The sequence below is a fragment of the Xiphophorus hellerii genome, chromosome 18 (genome assembly GCF_003331165.1).
Source record: "Xiphophorus hellerii strain 12219 chromosome 18, Xiphophorus_hellerii-4.1, whole genome shotgun sequence".
In the NCBI taxonomy this organism is placed as follows: Eukaryota; Metazoa; Chordata; class Actinopteri; order Cyprinodontiformes; family Poeciliidae; genus Xiphophorus; species Xiphophorus hellerii.
In genome coordinates this window covers 11,785,197-11,805,985 of record NC_045689.1, presented here as the reverse complement: position 1 = coordinate 11,805,985, position 20,789 = coordinate 11,785,197, and the positions used below count along the sequence as shown (strand labels likewise).

Genomic DNA, 20,789 nt, shown 5'->3' with positions numbered 1-20,789 from the left:
CTGATCTGCTGACATTTGTACACAATATGGTAGACGCACAACTTTTTGCAGATTTGTGGCATTGGTTCTGAAGCCATTTGCCAACCTTATTTTTGTTACCCTATAGAGGCTGCCTTCAATAGCAAAGCTGAAGCAAACAGTGGCAGTCCGCAGAGCTTTGTTATAAATTTGTTTCTAGACCCACATATATATTTTTATCTCTAACTTTTTCTCCATTCAGAAAATGATAAAAATGCTCTTAGACCTGTTTCACTTAATAGTTGTGTGATTTGCCAGTATTGTTCATGATGTCTGAACTCATACTTGTTCCAGTTAACAGATTCCAGTTAACTGGAACGATGGTAATAGTAGGGTATATTGTTGGCACATGCATGGTGGGGCAAACTGGTAAGATTTGGTTGCTCTGCCTGGTGACAACTTTTGGTGGTGTTGGCAGGGGCAGAGCTAGAGAGGGAGGTTGAGGCTTATCAATTTCTCTCAGCAATTGATAAGCTGATGCTTCTATATTGTACATAATAGATGAGTTGCTTCAGTATTGCAACTTTGAACATACAGAAAATACATCTGTTGAGCATCTGAATCTTATCATTATCTTACATGTTCGTAGGACTGCCCTCTTCTGGCTAGAGATAGAGGTTGTTCCTGTAACCACTCCCTCAGTTTGGGTAGCAGCTCAAAGTCGAAGATCACTGAGAACTTGACTCTCCGACTTCTATTTCCTCCTTGAAAACTTGGTATTTATCAAATTTCTCATGCTCCTTCTTATTGGAACCGGACATATATATAACTACAATTTATGTTTTAAATAACTTTCTGATTTGAGCTTAAGCAACACGACATTTACTATTAGAATATTGCAATATAGACCAATAAAAAAAGTTTAATTCTGCAATGCGGGCTAAATGAAAAGCTTGTTTATCTGCCTAAAGGTTATTTTCAAAATGCACTTTAAATCTGAGAAAATAACCCTACTGGGACGGATATTCCAAAGTATTTAGAATATAAACAGGAAATGCTGTTTTTTTTCATATTTTGATTTAGTTTAAGTAATTTTTTGTCTCACCATCATTAATGTTATAAGAACTAAATAAACCGATAAATGGAAATAATTAAATCCGGATGTTTGTTACCTCTTTATTTATAAAACCCAGACTCTACACACGTCTGTTAAGAGATATCTAAACGACCTTGCCACTCATAATATGACCAACACGCTGACGTATAGAGGAAGCAGCTCTTAGAGTAAGTCTTTTATTTTGAAAGTAAACTACCTGCTTTTCGGTAAGGGGCGGGAACAACAACAACACTGCACTTCTGCGGCTTCTGACTGGTACACTCCTTCTCGTAAGTTGATTTTAAAGCCAAAATAAATATGACCAAAGCCTTTCAGGTTGTACGTGATAATATAACTTTTAGCGCATCTTGTTGCTTCGGCTATTTTGTACTTAGTTTAAAACAGGACCCTCTTTAGCTTGCTGCGCAATGCAGCTAGCGTTGTGTTACAATAGCACATCACCAGAGTATTTGGGACCAACGGTTTGTAATAAATAAGTTTACAGAAGCAAAGAAAAAATAATAAAATATATTAGGTCTGATATTGGCTGATTAGCTGTTTACAATGACACGAATCTGGAGTTGAACTGTTACATCTGGTGCTGCTAGGTGTGGAGAGGATGGAGAACGAGGAGCAACTAGAGGATCATCAGCCACTGCAGAAGGAAAGTGAAAGATTCAGGTAGGATCTTCTTCCGGTTAATAAACAAGTAAAAAAAAGTCATATTGATGTCCTGCTCTGTAATAATGAAGGTGGATCTGGCACAAGTTAGAAACCAGGTAATAAGTGTTACCTGGTAAACAGTGTTGGGTGAAATGAGATGATGGTTGGTGCACATCCTCAGTAACAGAAAGTTCATCTTGCTTTTCTTTTTTGTTGTTCGTTGCTTTTATATTGCTTGCAGCACTTCTGTGATGTTTTAGAATCTTTTAAACAAAATTGAAATACTTCCTATGATCTGCACTTTTAGAATAGAAATATCCTTTATTGTCCCACGGTGGGAAAATTCAGGTGTAACACCAGGATCGAAGCATGTAGGCTCACACAAAGATAAAAATGTATTTAAAAAGTTGCACAAAATTAAGAATTTTTAGCCATAGCATTACTTATAGGCATGTATTTGCTGCTATATTTAGTACTAAGCTGTCAGCATTAGATCTCTTAAGACCTGGAAGTTGCAAGAAGGGTCTCCATGGATCCATCTACTCATTCATCTGTTGTTCTTTGCTTAATTTGGGATGTTCACCAAGGATCACCCTGTTTACAGTGTTGTGATTGGACAGAAATCACTTATAGCCACATACTCATCAGCATAAGGGGCTCCACAGAAGTCACAAAAATGTTTTCCCTGCACTGAGTTCTGGACCTCCCATAGGATCTTCTTCCTTTGGGATGAGTCTGGATTGTCAGAGGAATCCTGATCAGATGTCTGAACCAACTCAGCTGACTCTTTTCAATGCTGCCTTTCTACTGGTGAAGCTCATTTCATGGTCTTGTTATTTCTGTTGTGATATACATAGATATCATAATTATAGGTGAAGTGAGGGTAAAACTCTTCATCATGACATCCTACTTTACATTGTAGCACCAAGTTAAAAAGTATCTTCATCAAGTGTCAACATGAAGCTGTTCTCCTTCTTCTCTCAATCAAAGGTTTCGGTGTAAATAGTGGATCTGCTCTTTGTGCTGTGCCTGGTACTGCAGGGATCTCTTTAAAAAGCCTGATTGCGAGAGTCATGTAGGATTGAATGTGCTGTAACACTAAACCCAGAGCACTATTTACCACTCTGCTGCATTCTGATGGGCGGATTAGGTTGCTCAACAACATACACCTAATGCGGATTTGGAGTGAAACAACCGGCCAGCGTGCTGCAGTCCAGCTGAGGCAGGAGCAGTTCTGTTCTCGTTTGCAATGTGGTTTCTCAATTATTTTAATAGGCCTATTGTTGGGACATTTTTCAGTGAGATTAGAGGTAGAGTTCAGAGCACAAAGACGACTTGTAGACAAATGAGCCAATTCCCTAATCTCCTTGTCCAGCTACCCAGCCTGGGCTTTCTCCGCTTCCCTTTTAGTGGTTTGATTCTACACTAAAAGCGCTCTTGGCTCCCCTGATTCACTCTTTAATCAACCCGTCTTTAATATTTTTCACCGAGTCCTTCAGATAACTTTAGAACCTTCTCAGTGGGGGATTCAGGGAGTTCTTACTGGACTTTGCACCTCGAGCCAGAATGGACGAAATCAGTGGTCTGCTGGGAACCATGGGGCGCGTCCGCAGTGACACCCTCTCTTCTGATGCCACACAGTCAACGGCGAGCAAACTGGCTCTGCGCCATCGGCTAAATCAGCTGATGACCTGTGTGGATGACCTGGACCCCAAAACCGAGCTGCACCAGAAAATGATCAAGACCCTGGATAGTGCCTTCCTCTCCTGTGCCAAGAGAGCCAACAAGCCAAAAAAGGACAACTTCAGGTGGAACAATAAGGAGCTGAACCCAGAGATCAGTTTTTTAGAGAAATAATTTTGCTCTGTTTGTTATTTTTTTATATCTATACCCCTCTATGTTCTCAACAAACTTCTTTATTTCTTCTTAATAACTTCCTCCATTTTTCTTCTAATTGTAGCTTTCCAGTTTAACTATTTCCTTTCGTCTTTCTGGTTAAGATCAGGACAGTCCGTTCTCTGAGTTGAGTCTGAACAAACTGTAGCAGCCTGATTTGCTTCTAGCGGCGGTATCTGACTGCTGCCATTGTAACAGCTTTCACGCTCAGGCTTGATGAGCTTTTCTTTGGTTGGTGGTTAAAGAGAAGAACTGACAAAAAAAAGTTTTCAGAATAAGTCTTAGCAGAATGATTAATCTTTTTTTCCATCTTCCAGGCTTCACATGGTGACGTGGAACGTGGCGACGGCTGATCCTCCTGGTGATGTGGCCTCACTTCTCCATTTGAACTCACCAAAGACTCCTGACCTCTATGTCATAGGGTACGGCTGAAGTTTTCTTTTTCATATATGTACAAATGGCAAAACTGTTGGTAGGCCTATGTTAATGAATAAAAAGCCCCACAATGGTCACTGAAATAACTTGAAACTGACCAAAGTAATTAAAATGAAGCAATGAAAATCATACACTGTCGTCTCATTAAGAGTTACAGAAATTGTTTTTTTCAGTGATTGCCTCAAAAGATTGAGCGACAATAAAGTTACAGCTACCAGCATTTTTGTCCAGGCCCGTTTGTTTTTTAAATTATTCTGTTGAAAGACAATTCAGATGCAATGTCAGATTTTCATAGGCTATTTTCAGTACATTTTTATGTGTTATTACTCTTATTGCTTTCAAGTTATTTCTGTGGCCATTGTAGATTTTTCCATCATTACTAGAGGAGTGCCAACAATTTTGTGTGTATTTATATGGCAGATTGATAGTCATACCTGTATGTGCGCAGGTTGCAGGAAGTGTACTCAGGACCAGTGAGGTTTGTGTCGGACATGATATTTGACGACCCATGGAGTCAGCTGTTTATTTCCGCACTAGCTCCATTGAATTACGTCAAGGTACATTTTCTTTATACACAACCATGCAATGGACATATTCTGCTTAGTAAGAATACTACTGCGCAGTATGGTATTCTTACTATACTGCTTACTATCTTCTTATTATTTGTCTTACTAAACAATGAATACTTTCAAACTAAGGGTTGCATATGTTGTGAAACGACATGTTTCAGCTGTCATCAATAAGAATGCAGGGTCTGCTGCTGCTCTTCTTCTCCAAACTGGAGCACGTCCCCTTCATCAGAGACATCCAGGCCACCTACACCCGCACCGGCATATTTGGTTACTGGGTGAGCAGTAAATACACACATAGAAAATTTAAATTTAATTCAAATTGAGTTTTGAATTGAAGCACATACACACACATGCCCACCCCCACCCGCACACCCCCACACGTTTGTATTTTTACTCTTATTAGGACTTTGTAATCGGGTGAAAAGAGGGCCTAAGCTGTTTCTGAATCCAGCTATGTTCTCACCAGGAGTGTTTGAAAACAGTAATGTGTCACTATTTGTTGTTAAATAAATAAAAACTGTAATGTGAAAAATGTGAGGAGCACATTTTCAAATGTGCACTCAGAAACTTGAAGTTCCACATTTATATTTTTAGTACAATAGTTCCTAAAGCCACACTTCATCCTTATTATTCTGTTTGATTCATGAAGCGAACCAAAAATGCAGAAGGAAATTTTTGTACGTTTCAGTGTTTCATGTGTTTTTACTCTTACTCCTGCATGTTTGACTATTTTATTTCTCGCTCTTCCTGTTTGTCTGTCAGGGTAACAAAGGCGGTGTGTCGGTTCGTCTGTCTTTTTATGGACACATGCTCTGCTTCCTCAACTGCCACCTGGCTGCTCATATGAAGTATGCAAATGAAAGGGTGGATGAGTTTGAGCACATCATGGACACACAGACCTTCGATTGCAAGAAAGCTCCAAGAATATTTGACCACAGGTGAGAAAACGCACGTGGCTCAAACAGCATAGGTAGCATGTTTTATTAATTTCTGCTGTCGTTCTGATCAGGCTAGTATTCTGGTTCGGCGATCTCAACTTCAGGATCCAGGACCATGGCATGCACTTTGTCCGCTCGTGTATCAACAACCAAACCTACAACCTGCTGTGGAGTAATGACCAGGTTGGACTCTTTCATGGTCTTTCAGCTGGTATTTGTGAGAGAATCCAGGGGTCATCCATCGGTACTTAGCTGACTATGATGAGGTTGTGTGAAAAACGTGTTGTGTTTTCAGCTGATCATGCTGAAGAAAAAGGAGAAGCTGCTGCAGGAGTTTGAAGAAGGACCACTGGACTTTCAGCCCACATACAAATTTGATTTGAACTCAGATACCTATGACAGCAGGTACTCAGATTGAAATCATCATGATAATCATAATTTTATTTCCAATTTGTGTTTATTTTATCTTCACCTCTTTTTAACTTTACAGATTCTACACAACATGGTTTGGCTTTAAGTAAGCGTTCCTAAAGTCTAATCATATGCACATTTCCCTACAATACAGGACCTTCTAAAGTCACTCATACTCCTGAACTCTTCCACATTTCGCCATGTTATAAACACAATTTTCACTGCAGATACAGATAAGACCAAAATTATTCATATCCGTTGCAGATTTAGTTTTAGTTGTCATTTAATTTTACCAACATGTTTCTTCTGACTGGAAGCAATGGTAATAGTTTTGGAGTGACCCAGTCAGACTCCTGATCAGGAATTATAAGAAGGACTTCATTGTTGTATTGCCAATAAATATCTTGCCATATATTATTCATAAGGCTATAGGTTATTATTGACATGACATTTTTAAATAAACTGTAAATAAAACCAGGTAAATTATTTTGATTTGATTAAATATCTATACTCTTTTCACACAGTTTTATTGTTTTTCCAACATGCTCTTAAGAGCTAAATCTGCCAGGGCTATGAATAATTTTGGGTTCCAATTTACATTGAAGTTTGTTGCTGTAACATGACAAAATCTGATTTTTAACTTTTATGAAAAATGTTTTTTTTTTTTTTACATGTTTGTTAAAACTGTTACTATGTCCTGACGGTGCAAAACAGATAATCTGAAAAATTGGGCTCCTCTGCCTCTGCTCTATGGTCCTACTACAATCTGCAGAAATACAACTCTGTGTCAGAAACAACCAATTAGAGCCAGGAGGAGGATCTCAGCGCTGTAGCTGTCTGCTGGGCTACACTCCTTTCCTACACCAGAGCCTGAATACTCAGGCTAGTTAGCATGGACACTGATGATGGAGGATAAACAGTTTTACTGTAACAGGAAGTTGTTTTCTCCACCATGATCAGATTTAGCACAGCGCTAAGACCTCCTTCCTGGCTCTGATTGGTTGTTTCTGACTGAGCGTTGTATTTCTGAAGCCAGCAATAGCAGCTCTGGGAGGACGTATAGGAGCTCAATTTTTCTCACAGATATTCTATTTCTTGGTATGCCATCAGGACATAGTGAAAGTTTTAAGAAATATATAAAAAAATATATTTTTATAAAAGTTGCATACTGCAGCTTTCAAAAAAGTTTGAGAGATATGAATACTTTAGCTAGGCTCTGTATTTAGCCGTACCTAATTCACCTAACCATGCTTTAATGTGCATATGTACCACTTTTACCTTCTATTAAAAGTGACATTGTAAGCGTCATATTGAAACCTTAGTTGTGCTGCTAAGAGATAGAAGCAGATGACTGAAACAAGCAGAGATGGTAATGAGTTTTAAACTCAGAGTGTCTTTGCACACAAAGTCTAAGATATTTTTCTTCCACTTAATTTCTGATGTTAGGGAAAGGACCCTTTGGGCTTTTGAAGCACTATGACACAAAAAGAGCTGTCATTAGATTATGTAATATATTTAAATCATAAAAGAATGTTACATATACATGAGTAGTGAAATTACACTACTCATGAAGAGTTAGAGATATTTTACTTTAGGATGAAATTCCCTTACAAATCATTTTGACCTATACAAATGAACTTAATGTGACCTTCTCTAAACTTTTGCACACGTCCAACTGCATAATGTTTCGGTACATTTTGCTCAACTTCTTGTTCTTTAACAAAGAGCTAACAACAAAATTCACAACAGGTGTTTGATCCATGATTCAATCAATGAATTTCTTGGTACCCTTTTTGAAATCATGAGACCAAGGTCATTCAGTTTGCAAGGCTTCAAACCGGATGTTCTTGAATTGAATTCACTGAGTTTAGGTCATCATCAGCAGGTTGCAACACAGATCCATATTCTACATATTTCACCCCAAAGCCAAATTTTCCTAACTTTTTGTGAGGATTATATGTTAAATGCTATATGAATAAGAAATACGATTGTGAAGCATCATTGATATCTGTTACCTGCATTAACTTCTGTTAACCCTCACTGTTTACCACCATACTGCTACTTTTCAGGATTGTTTATGTAAAAAGGAACATGTTTTCTAATATGGCTGGCTTATTATCTAACGTGTGGACAGAAATAGAGGTTGCGCCAATTCTTGACCAGTGACTGTATGAGTTTCATAATTTTAACAGGAGTGATTGTAAGATTAGACCATTAGGGTTCTGAACCCTTACAAGTCTGATCCTTAAGTGCACAGGTGTCAAACTCCAGTCCTCGAGGGCCGCTGTCCTGCAGTTTTTAGATGTGTCACAGGTACAAAAAGCTGGAATGAAATGGCTTAATTACCTCCTCCTTGTGTAGATCAGTTCTCCAGAGCCTTGCTAATGACCTAATTATTCTATTCAGGTGTGGTGCAGCAGAGGCAAATCTAAAAGTTGCAGGACACCGGCCCTCGAGGACTGGAGTTTGACACCCCTGCTTAAGTGGATAAGAACATTGACGCTGCTCTCTGCATCATTCAGGGTTGAATACTTTGCTTTTATATCTAACAGTAGAAACAACCAGTTGGCTACACAAACCATGCTAAAAGATGGGAAATAAATATGTTTTACATGTTTTAAACATCTGCAGCCTTAACAGAAATAAAATGTTCAAATATTTGATGGAGCAAAATGTCAATATAGACAAAGTTTTATTCTTTCCCCTCTATAATGTTGCACCACCATGTGCTGGCTGATCACCTAAAATCTTTACGAAAGCATAAAGTTTGTGGTTGTTATTTCATCAAATGTAAACAAGTTCAACAGGTATAAATACCTTTGCAAGGTATTTCTCTGTCAAACACTTTGTTTTATTTGCCAAACTGACATTTTCCATCCTTATTTTGTCTGTGATCACCTGTCTAGCGGTAAGAAACGAAAACCTGCCTGGACCGACCGGATTCTGTGGCGGGTCCGACCCAAATCCCAATCCAGTGACGAGCGAGATGAAAATGATGTAAAGGAGAGGAATCAACTGAAAGAGGAAGAGGAGTATCCTCTGAAGGTCCGGCAGGACTTGTACACCAGCAAAATGGAGTACAGCATCAGTGATCACAAACCTGTGATCGGCATCTTCACCCTGGAGGTGAGAAACTCCATCCAGTGGGAAGAAATGTGATGAATCAGAGCGCAGTTCTCTTGCTTTGTTCCTTCATTCTGCATTAGTACAGTTTGAGCTCAAGGCCTTTGTTTTTGGAACCAAAGTGAGGTCTACATACGTAAACTGAAACCTCTTATTGCAATCATAGCAATGCTAAGAATTGCTATTGAAAATATGAGATTTAACCTGGAGATGAGCTGCTGTCCATTTGTATTCAGAACCTAAGAAATTCTGACTTCTGAGTTGGAAAAATTAACTGTAAGGTTCCCCAGATTCAGACTTCCCAGTTATTAAGTCAGAGAATTTTTCAAACCACGACTTTTGAGTCATTTTAAGACGAGATGAAAATGAAGATGGACTTTGTTTTTGTCATCTTGACAATAGATTAGAGGTATGAATAAATACACTTTGTTTGTATCATCCTGCAGTGTTAGAGACTTTATAATGATTGTATTTAACAGTTAAACACCCATTAAAGTTGGTATCTCTGTCCTTAAAGCTGACAAAGATGCACCAGACTCCTCTGGTGAGTCTACATGCAGAAGGCGACTGGAGTGCGGACATTGACTCCATTGTTCTCTACAACCCCCTGCAGCCCTTCCAGTCCAGTACTTGGGACTGGATCGGACTCTACAAGGTTATCCGTCCACCAGCAGCTCATTAAGGTTTCTGTTTCTACCTCACTCACTCCATGTCTGAATTTCAGGTTGGATTCAGCAGCGTGTCGGACTACATCACCTACACGTGGGTCAAAGACGATGAAGTGGCCTTTAACGACCAAGTGATGCAGGTAGCAGCTAAAGAAGCCTGGAGTGTTGCTGAGTCTGAGTATAAATGTTTGCAGAGGTGTTTTACTCTTTTGTTGTTTTTAGGTGTTCATGAGTAAAGAGGAAATCCCGGTTAGGGGGGGAGAGTGTGTCCTGTGCTACTATAGCAACAACCTGCGGTCTATCGTTGGAATTAGTGAACCATTTAAGGTGAGTGATCAACAAAAGCATGCATTAATATGAAACAAAGTGAGCATTAAACTAGGAATGATGATATGATTGTGCTTATGGAGTGTTTTGATTTGGAGGCATAATTCTTCAATATGTTAGTTATTAATATTTCTACTGGATTACTGTCTGCTTTGCACTCATAGCAGGGTATCCACACATCCTCGAAAAGTCTTAAAGTCATGTATCTCAAATGAGGACCTTAAAAAGCCTTAAATTCATTAGAAAATGCGTAAGTTGATCTTATATACTCACTAGTCTGTTTAATCTCCTATATTTTATGTAGTTAATTATTTTCATGGAACTTTTCTGTTAGTCAAAAGTTGAGATATCTTCAGTGTTCTGACTTGAGGCTATTGAGGATACCACTGATTAAGTTGCTAATAAACCCTTCCCAGCTCGCTGGCTTTTCTTCATCTTCATTGGTAAGTGTAAATTATCGCCAGTTGGCTGCATGACTTTTGTCTGTGCCTCTAGTTCACTTCTGTTGCCAACCAGTACAATACAACATGCATTCTGTGGAAAAAACGCATGGCACTATTATATAAAATATAGTATTTCCTTTTGTACATTTCTGTTGGGAGACAGGTCTTAAATTTCATTCATAATAGTCTTTAAAAGTCTTAAATTTGGGTTGGGGAAATCTACAAAAACCCTCCATAAAGGAACATTTTACTACTCAGATTTTCACCATTTTTACAAGAAATCGCCTAAAACTCAATGTACTTTCTTATTTTAAAAATTGCTGTATTTTTAGGTCCAAGAGTCCAAGGTAGCTGTGGCAGAAGGCTTGTTTCCTGAGAGGATCAATGAACTGGACAGAATAGCAAGAAGTGAAGAGTTTTGAAGCAAATCGCTCCCAGATGTGGAACAACTGATCTGACTGTAACTGATCCAGTTTCTTGACCTCCAGCTCAGAGTTCAAATTAGGAATCTCACCCCGACTGACCCCAACACCTCTGTGGCTGGTACATTTTTCTGGAATGAGTGGTCTTCTGGTAGACAGAGCAACTGCTGTAGTATTACCTGGCTAATGTCCAATAGCTTATAGATGTAAAGACGAAGGATATTGGAGAATTTCCTTAAGACCAGCTCAGGGATGAAGGAACCATGACACTTTTTCTGCTTAAAATATAGCTCTGTTAGAAGACAGCAACCCTCCAGTAAACTGTCGGCTTGGAAAAGGGAATTGGGAAGCAAACTGTTCTCTTTCCATGCTATCTTAATTACACCATTTTTTATGTAAACACTTTTCACATTTTCAGTAACTATGTATATGCTTTTTCTGAGAGCCAGTCTGTGCTTGTGCAAAGCACTGATTCCTCATTTTACAGCATCTTCTCTCATTGAAGAAAATAACCTTAAAAAAAAGAGATTCTTTTGTTAAATTATAAAGTGTGCAGAAAGTGTGAAACGTTTAGAAAAATGAGAAGTTTTTGTTCTGGAATGCTTCTCTATCTGTGTACTGTCATGAAAAAAATCACTGCTGTTGTGTGAAAGCTAGATGTGATTGTGATTTTAAATTATTTGTGATTATGGATATTGTTGTAGAGACAAGCTGCTGTACAAAGACAAATGACAATTTGACAGTTTGGATTTTAAAGCTCTCCAGTTGTTCACTGAGAACTGAACTGCTGTTTTATTAGTTGGATCCGTTTCCAATGACTACAAGTCAGCTTTGCAACTTCAGCCCACAGGAGTTTTAAAGAAAATAATGAAATCATTCCCTTTTAATGTAGATTGTGGCATCACTGTAAACTTAATGAACATTTTTGCACTGTTTGGTGTTGTTAAACATTTATATATATTTAAAATTTGTCATTATTATTATTCAGTATATGTTTTGTGGCAAATTCATCAAGTGCCTTTAAAGCTATTGTCTAAACTGAACTGTATGCTGCTTGCCGTAACTTTGACCTCTTCATCACCAGTTCCTTATGTTTAATCTTTTGACATCTTTACTGCTTATTTTTTCAGATCTCAGTTTGATCTTTCTGTTAAACTTAGAGCCACATCTCGGCTCTCTGGAACTTTTTTTGCTGTTGACTTATTTTGTCAGCTGCTTCTTTGTGAATGTACTGTAAAAAAAAAAAAAACTTTTCAAAAATAAAACTTATATAATTCCATACTTAGTCTTGGTTTTATTCATTTGTTGGTATTTATGCTGGAAAATGTACAGCGTGTACTGGTAACTGGCATTTTAAATCAGTTTTGAGCTAACTTACTGTAATTTTTGCACAATTTTTAGATGACCTAGGAATGTTAACAACCAATCAAGAGTTTACACTTTAAATACTTTACAAAAACTTACATTCTACTAACACAGACGGTAAATAACAGCATTCAGGATGGAAATGATCTGGAGACATGACTTGGTAAATGTCAGAGAACTGATGTATTCAGAAAAAACCTGTTAAGGAATCGTCTATAATATAAACCAATTAAACTGTGATCAATTGATAAAAAATAGGTAATACATTTCATTAATATTCATCTGAATGAACAGTAAGTTCTATACTGCCTGGTTTTTAAAATGTTCTAAAATTGAATCACTTTGCTTTCAACTGTTAGATTAACAGCCATTACATCACACATGGTTTCATTGTGATTCTGCTGCAGCTTTGAATATTTTTTTTCTAATCAAACAAACGGACTGTCCAGTGCCATGGACAACAGCACCTCAGATTTCGATCATTTAACAGAACCGAACTTAAAAAATAATGTTATGTGAAACTTGTAGTAAAACAGCTTAATGACCTTTTGACGAGAAAAATTAAAGATTTAATCGTTTTAGAGTTATCTCAATGTTGATATGCTAGTGTACGACTTGACTTGAACGCACCATGGAGTTAAAACGCTGCTGTCAAATGCTGCGTTGAAGTGCAGCTGGTAGGGAAACGCCTCTTCGAGGAGGAATCTCGCTTTAAGATTGTCCGACCGGTTGCCATAGTAACCGTTTGTTTTGTTAATTTGTGCCTGCGGTCGGCGGGATATCCGCTACATTTTGTTTGTTTCAGCTGCGCGAAAGAAGGTGCGTTTCACACAGCAACTTATTTATTCATAAACTTATATTAATGTCGAGATAAAAATGTTACTTTCTTATTAAAACGCACTGGTTAGCTAACAGGTTCAGGTTTGGGTGACCTGTTGCTAATATCAACGGTTTTTTTAATTGTTTAAGAACAAAAACTCCGGCGTAAAAAGAAAGTTCAATGGATTTTATGGTTTTAAGTATTCGGAAATAGTATTTTATTTAGTCCTTTCGAAAACACACAACATAATCCCCGCAGTCAGGATAAGGTTTTAAACTGTGCGTTTCATTCTGTAACTTTTACTCAGTCTCTCGTATTGTTGTTTCCCCACAGTTTGTGCAGGACTGGGTTTTATAGCGACATTCCAGCCAGGCTTTAGCTGTCTGGCAGACTACGTCACCTTTAACCTCAAACGGTGTCTGCAGACATTGATTCAAACTGCTGAACAGTTTGTATGAAGTATTTGTGCCTATGTGCTGGGTTAGGTTGGGTCAGGACATTATGACCTATCATTTTCACTTTAGACCACATTTGTCCAAAGAACATAGCTTAGTAAGTCAGTTGTTTAACTTTAAAAACAATGCTTTAAGAGAGACAAAGCTTTCTTCTGGTAGCCATTCCTAAAAAGTAATTTGGCTGCAACAAGTGATTATTTTATTAACTGATTAATAAGTCGAATATTCTAACTGTTAATTGGATAAAATAATGATCACATTCTGCAGATTTTTAATTCAAGCCTTTTTTTCCAGTATACATTAAAAGATAGAAATACATAATTAAATTCCCCTTTTGCCTTTCTGTGTGCCTTAACGTCAATACAGGATAAGAATCATTTGTTGTCTATTGTTTGTATTAACTGATTAAAGGTGCTTAAAAGGACATCTTTTAATATAATCTGAACATGCAGAAGCTAAAATTATGCCACTTGAGGAATTCTGAGTAGAACAAATTTACAAAGGCTTTTTTAATCTTAAATGAAAAATGTAAATATTTTTTGCATATTGTTCTTTCAGCAAACAGCCTTTTCTCAGTCTGCATGCTCAAATTAACAGAATACTAAGTTAGTTGAAGGTTATTTCAATAATGGATTCATCATGATTAATCTGATTAATTGTTTCAGCCCTGAAAGCACTACCTGCTTAGTCCTTTTCTAAGTGTACTGACATAATATTTATGTTTTGTTTAATAAATAATGGCATAGTGAAATTCATTGTGTTTTTGTGTACTTAAAAATTTCTTAAAATAATTTTAAGACCAGGTAAAGACCAACGAATTTTTTAATTTTCCCAGACATCTAAAAACCCAGATATAAAAGAGGTAAATTATTTATATTTAACCATTAATAGTTGGATTTTCTGCTATCCGCTCCTTTGACGTCCTCCTTTCCATCTATCTCTCTTCAGAACCATGTCTGTCCTAGACGTGAGTATTCCGAAATTTGATGGACCTGATCTCCTCAATGCTGAGGTTGTCCTGAACCGCTCTGAGCTCTTTCGAGCAGAGTGCAAGAGGCTCATATCGGAGTCTGAGAGCGCATGTATCCGTATGCAAGATGGTGACAGTAAGCGCCTTGGTAAGTAGGGAAGGACGGGGTTGTGTTTAGAATTAAAGGAAATTGCTTGCTTGTAATTGAGCTGTGGACTTTTTCTTTTCTCTCCCTGATGTTCAGATCAGCGGGTCAGAGACATTCAGTTTTTAAAGAAGGAAGTGGAGCTGAAGCTCGAAGAGCTTATTCCAGAGATTGATGCCCTTGAAGCCTTACAGAGCAGAGTGGTGAAGGCCCTGGCGATGAACCAAGACGCAATGAAAGTCACTCTTCTCTGTCTGGAGGCGAGGTGAAACCACCAAATCAGAAGCAAACGGCCTACCTTTCTCTTTTCTGTCTTAAGCATCTGGCAGCTGTCCTGAAATTTCAGTAACTTTAAGCTTAAACTCCCACCTGAGCGAAAATGTTCTGCTATATGGCTTGCAGAAGGAAACGGGCCCCTTCTGACAGGGTGCATGATGCGGTGGATGCCGAGCTGCTGAAAGAATGTTCAATGTTTCAGGAAGTGACAGGTCTACTTCAGATTGTGCTAGAGCAGATTGCTGAGCAGATACGGTGAGAACTCTGACTAATATCTGTGTATTGTGTTGATCTATATAATGATACTACTGAATGAGTATACATTTCCTAAACAAGAACATGAAATGACTCTGATTTTCTTTTATTACTCCAGTCTGAACAGGTCTGCTAAGTTCTATTTAGAACAGGATCTGAAGGAGAAATTTCAAGCTCAAAACATTGACAACTCTTGTGCTTTGATGACCATGCAGACAATCCCTAATATGCAACTCTCCAAGAAAAACATCACTATGCTGTCAAGGTAAACCATCAGCTTCTTGTTGTTCCCAGAAAACAAGAAATATTATAGTATAGCTACTCTAAAGCCTGTTATTTGAAGCCCTCTTTATTGATTACTTTAAATGCACCTATTACACAAAATAGTAAGCCCCTAACAGGCTTGAGGTAAAAATCTGAATTTGCAGACAAAATGTTACAAGCATTTATCCATCCATGATTGTACACTTAATTTCTTATACCTGCCTGTTGTGGTGGTGAGCTGTGAGGGTTTGGACAGGACTGGACATTTGATCAAAATGCAACAGAACAGCACACAAGGAGACAGGTTAAGCTAATAAAAAAGTAGCCATTTCGTTGTTCTATTGTGGGAGGAAGCTGGAGTACCTGGAGAGAGCCAGAGATTATCAATGGGGAGAACATGCAAACTGCAGGAACTGTGATGTCTCAAAACTGTGCACACTCTTTCTAAAATAACATTGTGATGTAAAGAATTAGACAATGAACAACAAAAAACATCTATTCCACATTTAATCTGACATTTGTTCTGTAAAATTCAACGGAAAAATACATCCGCTAGCGGTAGGATGTGTGTGTTTGTGCAGGAAATATAAAAAGTGTAAAAGCAAAAAAAAAAAGCAATAACCCAGTTGTATAAGAGTGCACACCTATTAAGTTTATTTACACCAGGGGTGTCTTTGAGAGCTGAGACTTATAGATGCTTCACTGCTGCAGCAAAATTGGATCAAATCAAACGAGCAGTTGAAGTTTTCCAGATTGACAAGAGATGAAAAGAAACTAATTGTTCGGAGGTGTCAGATAGGAGAAGGGTACAAAACGTTTAACATATTTTAAATAGAATGGTATAAAGACATTACAAAAACTGAACATTTTGCCGAACTTATTGTAAAGGCAAGTTATATAGTGGTCAGGGAGGTTCAACAATCTCCTGTGTTCTCCAAATGTCTTGGCTAAGGAGTAGAGTTGCAAAAAATATATCTGGCTAAAATATCCCACAACATTAAGGAAGAATATGTTATGGTCTAATAAAAGCAAACTCGACCTTTTTGACAACGGTTGCAAGAGCTGTGTGTGGACACTAAATGAACACCACACCTGCAGGGAAACATGGTGGAGATAGTATTTTACTGTGGAATTATTTTTTTTTAGATAAGACTCCAGAACTAAATCTGACATAAAATCTGGGGGTCACTTAAAAGTCTGTTTACAGGAAAAGACCTCACAGTCTGATCGATTTGGATAATTGTTAGGTAGACTTAAAATGTACTACTTTATATCATCATCTTTCAAAGTCTTTTGAGAATTGCTTAATACATTTGTGTTTATAGACTTGACTTATAAGTCTTCAAAACTGGTCAAGATTTTAGGTGAAGATCGTGAAGTATTTTCAGTCCAAGCTGTTTTTATGGTTTTCTTTTCCTCTTCCAGCGCAACAGTTAGCCCAAAGCAGTGGGAGAACATCTCAGACCTCAACATAGCCAGGGCAGAGCAGCAGAAGAATAACTCTTTGTCTCTGCGCGCTCTGGTGGAGTCTCTGCTGGCGCAATCGGCTGACGACATGCAGAAGCAGTTCAGGTCTACTAATGAAGCCTTGCAGCTCAACATTCAGCTGCTCAAGGCTGCCAAGACCCAACTGGAAGATAAGCTTCCCAAGGTAGGGCTCAATGTGCGGTTTATTTAAGGGAGACGCAAAGAGAAATTTCTTCAAATGTTACAGTAAAGAGCCCTGCGACAGACTGGCGACCTGTCCGGGGTGTACCCGGCCTCTCGCCTGGAACGTAGCTGGAGATAGGCACCAGCAACCCTCCCGACCCCATTAGGGACAAGGGTGAACAGAAAATGGATGGATGGATGGATGGGTTATAGTAAAGAGAGATTTATGTTCCTCGTTTGTCCACTGAGGAAAGCCACTGTTACTGTGTTTTAATATGTATATTTTAAGAAGAGAATAACTTAAAGTATTTCATGTATTTTCTAGTAAAGTTGTGTGGTTAATCAACTCAAAATAGTGTATCACTATTTTCTAAATACAATCTGATGTCTACTTCAGAAGTTAGTAATAAAACAGCTTCATGACATTTAAGGTACACAACATACAGGTCAGAGAGAGAAAGTTGTGGAGAAGTTAGAAGAGAAAAGTTTAGTCACAAACAATATTCCAAGATCAGAAGGAGAGTATGGGGAGAGGAGAGTAATCTACAGAGACGTTGCTCTTCACCAAAACTGACAAGGTGTATTAGTCAGAATAGCAGCCAAGAGAACCGTGATAACTCTGGAGCAGCTGCATAGATGCACTCTGTGGATGTATAGCATCTAATAGGACAACTATTAGTTGTGCAATCCCCAAATGTATCAAATTGAAGGCCACTGTTGAAAGGGATCAAAGCAAATGTGTGCCGCAAGGTGATCTGGTTAGGGGGATGTTAGAATGGCTCAGTCAAAGTCCATGCCAAAACCTAAACTAGAATATATGGCTTCACTTGAAAACTACTCCTCATCCAAAACTTTTAGTCTTTAGGTGCGCAAATCTGGCGGAGACATACCACCAAACATATGCAGCTGTAAAGACAGTAAATGGATAAGGTGTGGACTCAAGAGCATGGAGGGGGCAGAAACATTTCCGTTCTTTGTCTGTAATCAGACAAAGGAAATGCATACTTTTGTTTTGTTTTAGAATAATCCATAACTGCCCAACAGTTAGCAGAGCTTTAGGACAGTTATGGATTGTTGTTTACCACCAGAAACAAAAGAGAAGTATCAACAAAATCAATAAAAACATATCAACAATAAAACGAAATCAAGAAGTAATAGTGACTTATAGTAAGTAAATGTACTGTGTATTCAAAGAAATACACAGCACATTTACTTGGTCTGATACTGTCTTTGCATCTTGCTTTAGATGTATTGTCTAATTTGGTATCTTTGAGACAGCAGGGATTTATGGTTAAAATTATGGGTGCTTCTCTCTAGGTCATATGTGAGATCAGCAACATTCAGAGGATCAGAGAGGATCTGCTAGCAGCTGTCGCAGAGAGTGAACAGTTCCTGAGTTTGGCCCAGGCCCGGCTCCTTCTGCGCAAAGAGAGGCCTGGCAAAGAGCAGTGTCTCGACGCACCCCAGGTCCAGCTCCTCGCCGAGGTTGAGCAGCTCAACCTTCACATCACCAAGTGAGTCCTACAATATGATACATGTTGATTGATGTTGTTAGTGTGCTTCCATTTGCTTCTGAAAACAACCCAAGTGTTTAAAAAAACACTTATTGCCATTTTTCACCAATAAGTTAATGTTTTTTGGTGTCTGGAAAGTGAGCCATTTCAAAAATCTTTCGAACGTAGCATCACAAATCAGCAGGCATTGCCGTTCAACTAGCCCAGAACCCAGCCCATTACCTAGCAACCCAAGTGCCAGCATGTTTGGTCAGCTGGTTTTACTGCTGCATACGCCCTATAATGACTACTAGAAAAGAGATGTGTTTTGTTGTTGACCTGCTATCCAGAAGCCACTTGCTGCATTCCTTTTATGCTTGGATGTGCAGAAGGCTCTACTTCTGCTTTTCAAATTTGTACCGTTGCATAATTGTGTATTTGATTACAGACATTTTCACAAGAGAGTGTAAACATTGAGTTGGGTGTGTGGCCAGCAACAGCTTATTTGAATTTAAAGTAACAAGAGACCCTAAAACAGCTCATTCTGGAAGAAGCTCAAAATAGGCAAAAGTGACCAGACTGAAATATCATTATCTAAGAAATATTCTGTGCAAAACATGTAATGAACATGTATTGATCTACCCTAACCACTTCAAGGAAGTGTAACAGATCATCTTTAAAATGTCTATGCTCACACTTTTGTCATAGATCAATGTATTTACAGATCCCTTTCCTTTGCTGTTCGATTTGGCGTTCAGTTCTGTTTTGGGGCCATTGTTGTGTCTGCTTTACCTTTTTCTTCTTGACCCGATATTGTCATCTTTTAAGGATATTTCCTATTATTGCTATGCAGGTGATATCCAGTTCTTTTATCTTCCAAATTAAGTTTTAAAACGGTACATTTTACTATGGTAAATTAAAAGCTGCTTGTCTGCAAGAATTTTTCTATAGTTGAATGAAGAAAAAACTTAAGTAATATTATTCTTGGCTCCAGAAATAGTAACTGTAAAGATAAAGCTTATCCTCCAGCCTCTTGGTTATTTGGCAAAATCCTCAGTTAGAAAGTTTAGGATAGTCTTGGACTCATGTTTTATATCTGAAAATCATGTCAAATCTCCGGTTCGACCCAGTTTCTACCATCCGCTAAATATTGCTAAGTAATGTCTGAATGGCTAACATTTCTAGAGCTTTAAAGTGAGTACTACAAGATTCAAAGAAATACCGAGCACATTTACTGGAATATTACTGGAAACCCACTGTCCCTTTTCTACTTTCATAGATGTTTTCAGAATTCCTGTTCATAAAAATTGCACTTCAAAGCCCGTCATGACATGGCTCTTTGTTTTTTATTTTGTTCTGTCAGACTGCGTGAGGAATTGGCTCAGTCTGAGGAGGAGCAGAGGGCGCTGGTTCGCTGCCAGCTGGAGCTGCAGGAAAACATTGACATCAAAACCAACTCTCTCTACATTGATGAGGTCGTCTGCATGCAGCTTAGGGAACCCATCGTCATTTGCCACGTCTGACCAATCAGCAGCAAAGCTTCATGTGTATACGTTACTGATACATACAGGCATGTACCATATGTCAGAAAATAAATACAGTTATATAACATACCAATTTTCTTTACTCTGTGACTAAAACTTTCCTTGTTTAAAATCACTTACTAAAGCTTTTATGTCAGCACACATAAAAATAATTATACCTCTTGAACTTCAACTTCTCTGTAGCTTATTGAGACTTTTGTGTGAGACACCAGCACAAAGTAGGAGATTGTTGTGAAGAGGAAGGAAGGTGATGCATGGTTTGACATTCTAACTCATTTTTATGGACTTTCAGTTGCCAGGACAACTAAAAGGTGTTATGGCAACAGATACCTGAGCTGTGGTATCTTTGCATCTCCTCCAATTATCATGGGTCTCGTGGCTGCTTTTTCAGATTAATCCTCTTTGTGAATGACTTAGTTCAGTTGGATGACCATATCTTGGTTGTGCCATACTCTTTCTATTTTCAGATGACGGATTGAACAAAGCAATGCGAGGTGTTCAAAGCCTGTGAAGTAGATTTATAAACGTCACAAAACATATGGCTTAAACTGTATCAAATTACACACAGGTGGACCCAATTTTTAGATTTTAATTTTAAAA

General features: G+C 38.2%; 2 protein-coding genes across 6 annotated transcripts; both read left to right on the top strand.

Annotated features, from left to right (window-relative positions):
* The first annotated feature begins 30 nt into the window (after positions 1 to 30).
* On the top strand, positions 31 to 12,231 carry inpp5ka (inositol polyphosphate-5-phosphatase Ka). 3 transcript variants are annotated; one of them, XM_032545077.1, is made up of 14 exons: positions 31 to 734; positions 1,287 to 1,344; positions 1,663 to 1,735; positions 3,931 to 4,035; positions 4,497 to 4,605; positions 4,779 to 4,895; positions 5,383 to 5,558; positions 5,630 to 5,741; positions 5,854 to 5,963; positions 8,876 to 9,095; positions 9,610 to 9,747; positions 9,817 to 9,900; positions 9,983 to 10,087; positions 10,863 to 12,229. In XM_032545077.1, exons 3-14 carry the CDS (start codon positions 1,674 to 1,676, stop codon positions 10,950 to 10,952), a joined length of 1,428 nt encoding a protein of 475 aa, XP_032400968.1. In that variant the 5' UTR covers positions 31 to 734; positions 1,287 to 1,344; positions 1,663 to 1,673; the 3' UTR covers positions 10,953 to 12,229. The 3 variants fall into 3 exon arrangements, with proteins under 3 accessions (XP_032400968.1, XP_032400969.1, XP_032400970.1); XM_032545078.1 differs by lacking the exon at positions 1,287 to 1,344; XM_032545079.1 differs by lacking the exons at positions 31 to 734; positions 1,287 to 1,344; positions 1,663 to 1,735 and adding an exon at positions 3,269 to 3,525 and having other exon boundaries at positions 10,863 to 12,231.
* Positions 12,232 to 13,007: 776 nt separating this feature from the next.
* tekt1 (tektin 1) lies at positions 13,008 to 20,361 on the top strand. Of its 3 annotated transcripts, none has more exons than XM_032546146.1 (8): positions 13,008 to 13,136; positions 14,541 to 14,710; positions 14,807 to 14,972; positions 15,110 to 15,238; positions 15,357 to 15,503; positions 16,928 to 17,153; positions 18,470 to 18,666; positions 20,009 to 20,168. In XM_032546146.1, the coding sequence occupies exons 2-8, from the start codon at positions 14,545 to 14,547 to the stop codon at positions 20,166 to 20,168; spliced, it is 1,191 nt and encodes a 396-aa protein (XP_032402037.1). In that variant the 5' UTR covers positions 13,008 to 13,136; positions 14,541 to 14,544. The 3 variants fall into 3 exon arrangements, with proteins under 3 accessions (XP_032402037.1, XP_032402038.1, XP_032402039.1); XM_032546147.1 differs by lacking the exon at positions 13,008 to 13,136 and adding an exon at positions 14,388 to 14,454; XM_032546148.1 differs by lacking the exon at positions 13,008 to 13,136 and having other exon boundaries at positions 14,545 to 14,710; positions 20,009 to 20,361.
* Positions 20,362 to 20,789: the final 428 nt, after the last annotated feature.

Excerpts from the sequence above, each read along its gene's own strand:
- inpp5ka (XM_032545079.1), top strand. The coding sequence starts at position 3,284 with ATGGACGAAATCAGTGGTCTGCTGGGAACCATGGGGCGCGTCCGCAGT. Across the intron at positions 5,559-5,629 it reads CCAAGAATATTTGACCACAG|GCTAGTATTCTGGTTCGGCG; the intron begins GTGAGAAAACGC and ends CGTTCTGATCAG. Across the intron at positions 5,742-5,853 it reads TGCTGTGGAGTAATGACCAG|CTGATCATGCTGAAGAAAAA; the intron begins GTTGGACTCTTT and ends TTGTGTTTTCAG.
- tekt1 (XM_032546148.1), top strand. The coding sequence starts at position 14,545 with ATGTCTGTCCTAGACGTGAGTATTCCGAAATTTGATGGACCTGATCTC. Across the intron at positions 15,504-16,927 it reads AACATCACTATGCTGTCAAG|CGCAACAGTTAGCCCAAAGC; the intron begins GTAAACCATCAG and ends TTCCTCTTCCAG. Across the intron at positions 17,154-18,469 it reads TGGAAGATAAGCTTCCCAAG|GTCATATGTGAGATCAGCAA; the intron begins GTAGGGCTCAAT and ends GCTTCTCTCTAG.